Source organism: Mercenaria mercenaria, chromosome 2 (assembly GCF_021730395.1).
Source record: "Mercenaria mercenaria strain notata chromosome 2, MADL_Memer_1, whole genome shotgun sequence".
In the NCBI taxonomy this organism is placed as follows: Eukaryota; Metazoa; Mollusca; class Bivalvia; order Venerida; family Veneridae; genus Mercenaria; species Mercenaria mercenaria.
The window spans coordinates 64,387,943-64,400,327 of NC_069362.1; the positions used below are offsets into that span (position 1 = coordinate 64,387,943).

The 12,385-nt window shown below is 35.7% G+C and overlaps 1 protein-coding gene across 2 annotated transcripts in view; it reads left to right on the plus strand.

The window, feature by feature from the left end:
* Positions 1 to 12,385, plus strand: part of LOC123562232 (metallophosphoesterase 1 homolog) — a 41,561-nt gene that overhangs the window by 18,930 nt on the left and 10,246 nt on the right. The window contains exons 5-8 of one of the 2 annotated variants that reach the window (XM_053536763.1): positions 3,871 to 4,008; positions 6,581 to 6,718; positions 8,673 to 8,723; positions 12,249 to 12,278. In XM_053536763.1, the coding sequence (XP_053392738.1) occupies positions 3,871 to 4,008; positions 6,581 to 6,718; positions 8,673 to 8,723; positions 12,249 to 12,278 (357 nt within the window). The remainder of the gene's footprint in view (positions 1 to 3,870; positions 4,009 to 6,580; positions 6,719 to 8,672; positions 8,724 to 12,248; positions 12,279 to 12,385) is intronic. The other variant, XM_053536764.1, reaches the window with a different exon arrangement.

The following is a 12,385-nucleotide window of genomic DNA, read 5'->3' on the forward strand; positions in this document are numbered from 1 at the left end:
AAATTATTAATTATCATATCCAGTGCAGAAGTTAGATAGTTAGTTCAGACAGTTTCCTATATTTGCATTTTAGCTTGACTATACAAAGTATAGCGGGGAGCTATCCTACTTGCCCTGGCGTCGGCATCCTTCCGCATCCGCTTCTTGGTTAAAGTCAAATCAAAGGAAAAGCTTGTGAACACTCTAGAGACCACATTTGTGACCCAATCTTTATGAAACTTGGTCAGAATGTTAATCTTGATGATCTCTAGGTCAGATTCGAAAGTGGGTCATGTGGGGTCAAAAACTAGGTCAGTAGGTCAGATCAAAGGAAAAGCTTGTGAACACTCTAGAGACCACAATTTTGACCCAATCTTTATGAAACTTGGCCAGAATGTAAGTCTTGATGACCTCTAGGTCAAGTTTGAAACTGGGTCATGTGGGATCAAAAACTATGTCAGTAGGTCAGATCAAAGGAAAAGCTTGTGAAAACTCTGGAGACCACATTTTTTACCCAATCTTTATAAAACTTGTTCAGAATGTTAGTCTTGATGATCTCTAGGTCCGGTTCGAAACTGGGTCATGTGGGATCAAAAACTAGGTTGGTAGGTCAGATCAAAGGAAAAGCTTGTGAACACTCTAGAGACCACATTTGTGACCTAATCTTTATGAAACTTGATCAGAATATTAGTATTGATGATAGCTAGGTCAAGTTCGAAACTGGGTCATATGGGGTCAAAAACTAGGTCAGTAAATCAGATCAAAGGAATAGCTTGTGAACACTGATTGTGACCACATTTATGCCCCAATCTTTATGAAACTTGATCAGAATGTTAGTATTGATGATTGCTAGGTCAAGTTCGAAACTGGGTCATATGGGGTCAAAAACTAGGTCAGTAAATCAGATCAAAGGAATAGCTTGTGAACACTGATTGTGACCACATTTATGCCCCAATCTTTATGAAACTTGATCAGAATGTTAGTATTGATGATCTCTAGGTCAGTTTTAAATCTGGGTCATGTTGGGTCAAAAACTAGGTCAGTAGGTCAGATCAATGTAAAAGCTTGTGAACACTCTAGAGACCACATTTGTGACCCAGTCTTTATGAAACTTGGTCAGAATGTTAGTCTTGATGATCTCTAGGTCAGGTTTGAAACTTGGTCATGTTGGATTAAAAACTAGGTGAGTAGGTCAAATCAAAGGAAAAGCTTGTGAACACTCTAGAGGCCACAGTTTTGATCCAATATTTATGAAACTTTGTCAGAAAGTTTGGTTTGATGATTGCTAGGTCAGGTTTGAATCTGGGTCATGTGGAATCAAAAACTAGGTCACCTGGTCAAATCAAAGGAAAAGCTTGTGAACACTTTAGAGGCCACATTTGTGACTCAATCTTTATGAAACTGGGTCAGAATGTTTGTCTTAATCATTTCTAGGTCAAGTTTGGATCTGGGTCATGTGGGGTCAAAAACTAGGTCACTAGGCCAGATCAAAGGAAAATCTTTTCAACACTCGAGAGACCACAATTTAAGTTTGAAACTCACGAGAATTAGTCAGAATGTTTGTTTTGATAATCTATAGATCAAGTTCAAATCTGGGTCATGTGGGGTCAAAAACTAAGTCACCGGTCAAATCAAAGGAAAAGCTTGTGAACACTCTAGAGGCCACAGTTGTAACCAGATCTTTGTGAAATTTAGTCAGAATGTTTGTCTTGATGATCTTTAGGTCAGGTTTAACTCTTGGTCATGTGGGGTCAAAAACTAGGTCAGTAGGCCAGATCAACTCTGGTGAGCGATATATAGGGCCATCATGGCCCTCTTGTTCTCATTATCTCTTTATTTACTTGATGGATTTGCTTCAAACTTAAAACACTTATTCCTCATCATCACCCACATCATCTTGCACAAGGGCCATAACTCTCACATGAATATTGCAATAATTATCCCCTCTTTTACTTAGAATTTCTGGTTAAAGTTTTGTGCACTTTCACTCTATCTCAATTGTTACTGAATTGATTTGATTCAAACTTTAAATAATTATTCCACATCATCACCAACATCATATGACACAAGGTCCATAACTCTAGCACCAATTTTTCATGAATTATGCCTCTTACTTAGAACTTCAGGTTAATTTTGATGCATTTTCATTATATCTATGTTATTACAGAAGGGATTTGATTCAAACTTAAAACAATTGTTTGACATTATCACCTACATCATATGACACAAGGGTCATAACTCTGGCACCAATATTTCATGAATTATGCCTCCTCCTTACATAAAATTTCAGGTTAAAGATTTGATGCACTTTCACTCTATATCTGTTATTGCCAAATGGATTTGATTCAAACTTAAATTAGTTGTAGCACCTCATCACCCACATCATATTACACAAGGACCATAACTCTGGCACCAATATTTCCTGAATTATGTCCCCTTTTTTCTTAAAATTTAAGGTTAATGTTGGTGCACTTTCACTTTATCTTTGTCATTAATTAATGAATTTGATTCAGACTTAAAATAGTTCTTCCACATTGTCATCCTCATCATATGACACAAGGTCCATTATTCTGGCACCAATATTTAGTGACTTATGTCCCCTTTTTACTTAGAATTTCAGTTTAATTTGGATGCTTTTTCACTATTTCTCTGTTGTTACTGAATTTGGATTGTATTCAAACTTCAAAAGATGGTTGTTCCACATGGGTTGATGATGTTGTTTTGATTTCAGACTATATGCATTCCTTGAGACAATGATATTGGAGGATTGATGATGTTATTGTTTTTATTTCAGACTATATAGTATTACATTCCTTGGGACAATGATATTGGAGGGTTGATGATGTTATTGTTTTGATTTCAGACTATATACATTCCTAGGGACAATGATATTGGAGGATTGATCATGTTATTGTTTTTATTTCAGACTATATAGTATTACATTCCTTGGGACAATGATATTGGAGGGTTGATGATGTTATTGTTTTGATTTCAGACTATATACATTCCTAGGGACAATGATATTGGAGGATTGATCATGTTATTGTTTTTATTTCAGACTATATAGTATTACATTCCTTGGGACAATGATATTGGAGGGTTGATGATGTTATTGTTTTGATTTCAGACTATATAGTATTACATTCCTTGGGACAATGATATTGGAGGATTGATGATGTTATTGTTTTTATTTCAGACTATATAGTATTACATTCCTTGGGACAATGATATTGGAGGGTTGATGATGTTATTGTTTTGATTTCAGACTATATACATTCCTAGGGACAATGATATTGGAGGATTGATCATGTTATTGTTTTTATTTCAGACTATATAGTATTACATTCCTTGGGACAATGATATTGGAGGGTTGATGATATAATTGTTTTGATTTCAGACTATATAGTATTACATTCCTTGGGACAATGAAATTGGAGAGTTGATGATGTTATTGTTTTGATTTCAGACTATATACATTCCTAGGGACAATGATATTGGAGGGTTGATGATGTTATTGTTTTGATTTCAGACTGTTTTGATTTCAGACTCTATACATTCCTTGGGACAGTGATATTGGAGGGTCGATGATGTTATTGTTTTGATTTCAGACTGTTTTGATTTCAGACTCTATACATTCCTAGGGACAATGATATTGGAGGGTTGATGATGCTATTGTTTTGATTTCAGACTCTATACATTCCTTGGGACAGTGATATTGGAGGGTTGATGATGTTATTGTTTTGATTTCAAACTATATACATTCCTAGGGACAATGATATTGGAGGATTGATGATGTTATTGTTTTAATTCAGACTGTTTTGATTTCAGACCATATACATTCCTTGGGACAGTGATATTGGAGGGTCGATGATGTTATTGTTTTGATTTCAGACTATATACATTCCTGGGGACAATGATATTGGTGGGGAGGGGAGAGATTTTATGACAACACGGAAAGTGGAAAGGTTTGAACGAAATTTTGGCAACATGTCAGAAATTATCAAGTTTGGCTTTATTGATTATGTCAAGGTATGGCTGTTTCTTTAACATTTATCCATGCAAATATTGTCACATTAGTGCACTGGATTAGTGATTTTTAAAAGGTGATTAATCAGATTTGTTTAAGTAATGAATTTGTTTGAAAGTTTTACAAAGGATTTTTACACTTATTTGTGTTCATTAAATGCTCAATTAATATTTGATTTTCACTGATGGTTTTTTTAATTAAGGTATTAGGTCACTAATAGTAATGTTTACAAAATGGCCTTTGCTTGGTATATTCTGAAAGGTAACCGTGTTTTGCACTATTTTGCAAATTTTAAACAACTTTTACCGTGCCGTTTTTAAATTTTTTTTGAATAACTTATGGTATCTCCGCAAGCTCAAGTAGAGACAAATTTCAAAGTGATAGCCACTATCCAAAACGTTTGCAGAGAACCCATTTTACCATTAATTTCAATAGAAGAAACATCAAACTATTGGTAAACAATTATAAAACACAATATAAAAATGTCAATATCATTTTTTCTATGGTGCCTCAAGTAAACGGATTTAATGAGACAGAATTCATACTTCAACATTGAAAAAATAAGGTCGAATGATGTGTTTCTGTTTTGAATTTTGCTAACTCCATTTAAAAATAACCTTAGGGAAGACGTAAAACCTACCTAAATTTCTTCCACAATATATAATCTAAGAATGAAAGCAAAACAGAGAACTTTCACCGTGCGTAACTCAATATTTTTAAAGATTTGTAACTCTACCCCTTCTATTTAAGTAGTAAATTCTCTTTGAACACCAAGAAATTGCTTATAAGATTCATCTTTTTCCATTTTTGTACAAAACATCAATAATAAGCCTTGAAAGAAGTAAAAACTTACTAGTAAAAAAGGGAAAAAGGGGGAAAAAATTTGGTCCCAGTAGGGCTTGAACCTACGCCCCCTAAGAATTGCAGTAAAAGTAGGTTTATGGTAGGAATTGAATACTCTTCAAAAAGGAGGTTCTCTATTAGTGATCTAATACCTTAAAAATTTAATTTTCCTTCCATGCTGGCCCAAACAGAATACAGTCATTTTAGCATATGGTATACTATAAATCTGATAAAAATGGTACTTTGCATAAGAAATGGTATGAATATAAGAACTATATTGTATATTTAATTTGTCATAGATTAACATTGACAAATATATATTTAGCCAAAATTCATCAAAAATGCAAGTTTGTGGAATTACTATAATTACTTCCTTTTTACCTCTCTTGGTTGTGTATTAACCAGGACAGTTTAAAAAATAATTGAATTCAGAACCTACAAACTGTTGTAAAACTTGCCTTTTGGTTCAAGCCAGTATCTATCAAATACAAATGCAAAACTAGAAATTAATTTGAAATCATAAGAAATAGTCCACTTTTCAAATGCTCTCCTATAAAAGAGAGGTAATTACAAAACTCCATTAAAATAATAAAATGATACATATTTGATAGGGATCTAACTCTGTGTAATGGGATTTTTATTCATTTAATGAATCACTAAAAATTACTGAAACATGTAAAATGTAGTAAAACATTGCTTGTGAATGACTACATTTAACATTTCTGACTAATTTCATTGATATTATAGCTGATTAATTTCACCATCCAGCTGGCTTACGGAAGGTCGGTGGTTCTACCCAGGTGCCCGCTCGTGATGAAATAGTGCAGGGAGGGGCACCTGGGGTCTTCCTCCACCATTAAAGCTGGAAAGTCGCCATATGACCTAAAATTGTGTCGGTGCGACATTAAACCCAACAAAATAAAAATAAATAAATGATTAATTTCATTAATATTATATCCTCTTTAATCAAAGCAGTATATTCTGCCGTATCCAATGTCAGTAATCTCAATTGTAGATTACTTCATTGTAACAGCTTAACACTGATGTATACAACTGTAACATGTCTCTAAATTTTATTTTATTTGACAAAATGCCTATTTAGAAAGGTACAGAGTCATTTTCACTTATTTTTATATGCCCGAAGGGACATATGTTATGTTATGACGCCGGTGTCCGTCTGTCTGACTGTCCGTCCGTCCGTCAGCACTTTCATGTCCCCTTTGTAACTCTTGAACCCCTTGAAGGATTTCAAAGAAACTTGACACAAATGTTCACCACAATGAGACGACATGCAGAGTGCATGTTTCAGATGGCTCGCTTCAAGGTCCAGGTTACACTTAGGGGTCAGAGGTCATACCTGAACCCCTTGAAGGATTTCAAAGAAGTTTGTCACAGATGTTCACCACATCAAGACTAGGTGCAGAGCGCATGTTTCGGATGGCTCACTTCAAGGTCAAGGTTACACTTAGGGGTCAGAGGTCATACATGAACCCCTTAAAGGATTCCGAAGAAATTTGGCATAAATTTTCACCACGTCGAGACTATGTGCAGAGTGCATGTTTCGGATGGCTCGCTTCAAGGTCAAGGTCACACATAGGGGTCAAAGGTCATACCTTCGGCCGTATATTGCTCCACATTGCGGTGCTCTTGTTTTCTTATGTGACAGTCAATATCAAATATTAAATTTCTTGTAGAGTGTGTAAGTAGGTGTGTATAATGTTTGTTTTGCAGCTTCACATACTGACCCATGCCCTGACTGAGGAGAAGGTGGCTGCAGCAGAGAGATTAAGACACAAGCAGACGTCAAAATATACACTGCTTCTCAATCATCAAACATTTATGATGGGACCAAAACATTTTGTTTATCCAGTAAGATATTTTAGTCTCTTCCTCAAACATACCCCACCCCTCTGACACACAACAAAAAAAACTGTAGAAATTGCCTTTAAAGTTGTTTTACACAAATGAGATCTGTATATTTTGTTATGAATATGTAATAGAAGCTGAGTTTCTGTGATAACTTGAATATATAGAAATGTATCTGAATGCATGATTTAAGAACTTTACAGAAGTTTTGTATTTCTTTCTTTCATTTGTGGTTTTTATTTCATTATTACTTTAATGTGAATGCTTTTTTCCTACCATTTGAAATTACAAAATTTCGTTTTGATAAACAGCTATTAATATTGTTACTGTAGGGGGTAAAATTTGAATGTTGTGAAACTTGATCCTTGATTGAAATTAAATAAAGTTGTTAGCTACAGTCTGGTAGAGTATCACATTGTGTCTGAATATATCAATGTTGACAGAAGATGGTAAATGCTAAAATGATACCAGTATTTAAATTTACATGATAAATAATCAGATTTGTTTAGTATACCTGTATCAAAAAGTATTGAAAGTATATATGTATTCAAAAATTATCAAAGATTGTAGATATCAGTGCAGAAAAAACCACAAATGTTATGTGTCATGCTGAAATTATCACAGTTTTCAGAAACCTTTAATACTATAAATGATATATGCTATAGCTTACAATTGAAAGGCAAAGGAAAAAATATTTCTTTGTAACAAAAACTATGTCTGTAATTTTTCTTCAGATAGTTTCTTAATTGCTTGTCCTTAGTATTCTGTCTCCAAATGATTAAGGGTTATCACTTTTATTTACCTACAACTCACTACTGTTAAGATCAATTTTCTGTATACAAATGTAATTCCTTCATGTGCTGAAGCTAAACAGCTGCTTTTATGGACAGCTTGCCTAGTTGGTTGCCTGGGGGCCTATTATTCAGGAGACTGAAATCTTGCCTAGAGGATTGCTTGGGGCCCCTATATAAGGTGCCTGAAATCTTGCCTAGAGGGTTGCCCTTAGGTACCTGAAATCTTGACCAAAGGGTTGCCTGGGAGGCTTTATGCAGGTTCCTGAAATCTTGCCTAGAGGGTTTCCCGCAGATGCCTGATATTTTGACCAAAGGGTTGCCTGGGTGGCTTTATGCAGATGCCTGAAATCTTGCCTAGAGGGTTGCCCACTGATGCCTGATATTTTGACCAAAGGTTGCCTGGGTGGCTTTATGTAGATGCCTGAAATCTTGCCTAGAGGGTTGCCCACTGATGCCTGATATTTTGACCAAAGGTTGCCTGGGTGGCTTTATGCAGATGCCTGAAATCTTGCCTAGAGGGTTGCCCGCAGATGTCTGATATTTTGACCAAAGGTTGCCTGGGTGGCTTTATGCAGATGCCTGAAATCTTGCCTAGAGGGTTGCCCGCAGATGTCTGATATTTTGACCAAAGGTTGCCTGGGTGGCTTTATGCAGGTTCCTGAAATCTTGCCTAGAGGGTTGCCCGCAGATGCCTGATATTTTGACCAAAGGGTTGCCTGGGTGGCTTTATGCAGATGCCTGAAATCTTGCCTAGAGGGTTGCCCACTGATGCCTGATATTTTGACCAAAGGTTGCCTGGGTGGCTTTATGCAGATGCCTGAAATCTTGCCTAGAGGGTTGCCCACTGATGCCTGATATCTTGACCAAAGGTTGCCTGGGTGGCTTCATGCAGATGCCTGAAATCTTGCCTAGAGGGTTGCCCGCAGATGTCTGATATTTTGACCAAAGGTTGCCTGGGTGGCTTTATGCAGGTTCCTGAAATCTTGCCTTGAGGGTTGCCCGCAGATGCCTGTTTTTTTGACCAAAGGTTGCCTGGGTGGCTTTATGCAGATGCCTGAAATCCTGACCATAGGGTTGCCTTGGGTCTTCTTGGATAAAGCTGTTACGTTTCTTTGATGATTTAAAAACAAACCAAATACAAAGTAATAATTTTTTCTTTGTAGATAATAAAACGGTTGCAACCAAAGTTGATTCTATCAGCCCATTGGCACAAGGTAAGACATTTCATTTTGAATTATGGTATAGTTTTGTTACAAAGACTGCCTTGAAAGCCAAATACGGTTAGTGGAGGAACACTGGTTTAAGCTAAATGTACTTCAAAACTTACTGCACTTTTTGAAGGATGAAAGTTTCTTGTTCAGCATGGGAAGTAGATGAAAGTTCTCAGGTGGAATGGATGGAAAAACTTATTTCAATCCAAGCCTAAGGAAGGTGCCAAGAATCCAATCTAGGCTGATACTGTTTGAAACAGTACCATTTTAAGTAAATCACCAAGCACAAAACACTTTGAGGGATATCAGCTGCGACAAGTAATCAAACCCAGATCATTGTCATTCTGCTAACTACTATGACTCCAAATTAAGGTAGTTCTGCACGTTTGGATCGAAATTATTTCTACAATGTAGAATTTGATTAAACACTGACTTTTCAAAACTTCAGAATATACATAGAAAATTAAGCAAATAAAAAAGATAGGGTCGTGTGCTTGATTTTTTGCTAGACTGATTTGAAAAATAGCGACCTCACGCAATATTTCATAATGGGAGTCTATGGGAAAATCATAACTTTAATAACATTTTCGCGAATAAGAATTGTTCTACAATGTAGATTTTGATGAAACTGCTCACAGTTGTAAATAAAGACATGGCCTATAATTTGATGAAATAAAATATATAGGTCCGTGTGCTTATTTTTGAGATATTTGACCATGATTAAAGTAAACCGGGCATTTCACGCTAATTTTAAGACGTTATTTTGATTTTTTTTAACGAGTGATATGTTTTAATATCATATTTTGACTTTACAATATAGCAACAGTGCCATTGTAATAAATTAAATCACAGGTTGCAATTAATTCATAAAATGATTTTCTGTTCCGTACGCCGAATCCAATCTTTATTCTACGTTTTCCGGAAAAATGACGTTACGCCATCACTTCCGGTTTATCAAACATGCAGAACTACCTTAAGGAGATAATTATAGGTTATTAGCTTTGTATTGGGAAATATGCACAAGTTCTTCAGAACCCGCCCGCTTAGCTCAGTAGGTAGAGCGTCGGTCTACGGATCGCGGGGTCGCGAGTTCGATCCTCGGGTGGGGCGTGTGTTCTCCGTGACTATTTGATAAACGACATTGTGTCTGAAATCATTAGTCCTCCACCTCTGATTCATGTGGGAAAGTTGGCCTTTACTTGTGGAGAACAGGTTTGTACTGGTACAGAATTTAGGAACACTGGTTAGGTTAACTGCCCGCCTTTACATAACTGAAATACTGTTGAAAAACGACGTTAAACCCAAACAAGTTCTTCAGCGGAAATATTGCACGACTTTAGGAGCGCAATATTCTTCTGCTGAAGAACAAGTGCATATTTCCCGATGCAAAAGATAATAACCTTTTTATTACATATGCATCTACACATATAAATGTTATATAAATATCATAAATATGTTCAATAGCCTGAATAGGATTGACAGTACTGAACTAAATAGAAAAAAATAGTGCAACAACACATTGAATTATGTCACGCACCCGATATGTAATTCAGGTGTCAGTGTATGGAAAAATATTGACGTTTCCAGTACCAGTGTAACTTAACGGGGAATAGAAACGAGCATATAATAAGATAGAATATTCTGGTATTATAAAAATTGAAGGTGTGTTGAATATGGCAATCATACAGAAAAAAATTAAAATCTTCTCAGAAATTCCTGGCCCAGTTGTAAAATAATTTCAAAGCAATGGCAGCCGTCTATCAGATAACTTGAAGCCAGATGATTTGTTAAAGAATAAGGCCACCAGGAGATGGGGCTAGTTTTCTCTGTATGGCTATATGGAAATCTTATTCTCAGACAATTCTGGCATGATTGTAAAATAGTTTCACACTTTTCGTTAAATTAGATGACATCTAAAAACTCCTTCAGAGCATTTAGTTATGTTAAAAATGATGGCCAGAAGGGACGGGGCATGTTTTTCTTACATGCAGTGATACTTGAAATTGTAGAATTTCCTTGTCAGAAACTGTTGCCTGGATTTCAAAACAAGAGCAATATGCAAGGGACAATATGCAAGGGACAATATCCAAGAAAAGTGTTACGGTTTGTGGCCTTCTTACTCATCTTGATTGATGGCAAAAAAATGTATAAAGTTTCAAAGCTATAGTAAATATTCAAGAAAAGTGAACCTAAACAAAAACTGATTTTCTAAGTTAAAAAGGCCCATAATGCTGACAATGTGCTAAGAGAGTTATGGTACTTGACCTACATACTAATCTAGTAATAACAAATAATTGTAAAAAGTTTCCAAGCTTAGTAATATCACTTATAGAGTTCAAGAAAAGTGGACCTAAATAAAAAGAAATTCAGATTTTCTGAGTACAGGAAAGGCAATAATTCAGACAAAATTCATGGTTTATGGCTCTTGGCTTACATACTTACCTAATGATGATAAACAAATCTGCAAAGTTTCAAAGCTAATGTTCTTATAGTATTCTAATAATTCATTTAATAAAGTGGACCCTAAACAAAAATTTTAACCAAGAAATTCAAATTTTTTAAGTACTAAAAGGGCCAAGAATCTGACAAAATGCATTTTAGAGTTATGGTTCATGGTCTACCTTCTCATCTAATGATGATAAACAAGTGTGCAAAGTTTCAAAGCTGTAGGTCTGATAGTTTTTGGGAAAAGGTGGGCCTAACCAAACATTTAAACCAAGAGAATCAAATTCTTTAACTACAAAAGGGTCATATTTTCAATGAAATGCTTATCAGAGATATGGTTCTTGGATTGAAAAGTCATGGATAGAACGTCGAGTATGATAACAGTGGGGTGGTGAACATGTGCATGGGGTAAAATGTGTGCATATGAACATTGGTGTGGTAAACTGTGCAGTGGTGTAAACATGTGTGCAATGGTGATAAACATGTGTGCAATGGTGGTAAACGTGTGCATTGGTGATACACATATGTGCAATGGTGGTAAATGTGTGCAATGGTGATAAACATGTGTGCAATGGTGGTAAACGTGTGCAATGGTGATAAACATGTGTGCAATGGTGATAAACATGTGTGCAAAGTTTCAAAGCTTTAGTTGTAGTTTTTGAGAAAAGGGGGACCAAAACAAAAATGTTAACCTAGGCTGATACCTACGATCAAGTTACGACAATACCTGGTAGATTTTTTTCAAAAAATGTGACCCTCCACCAAAAAAGTGCAAGCTAGGTGTAAGTGATCTTGGGCCATCGTGTCCCTCTTGTTATAATTATTGTGCTAGATTTATTTTCTCACCATCTGGGCACTGAAACATCTATATCTCTTATTACCACATTACTTGAAAGGTAGAATACAACAGTGTGTAAATAAATGGTTGGGTTTTTTTATGTCTATCTGACACTGTCTATGATATATCTAAGTGGATTTGTAGTAAAATTAGTCCTTTTGAGACAAGCAATGTGAGATAACATCATCTTGTTTTAATTGCTACAATTACTTGTTGTCTCTGACCCTTCAAGTTATTTTTTTCAGGTTTATAGACAGATCACTACCAAATCAAATGTAAGGCTCTGCTGGTCTTGTCACAAGTAGTCCTAATATATATAGTGCTAATCTTTCTCCCTTTCCTCGTGCCCTTTCTCAACAGCATCGTGTTTTCTTTTACTCTA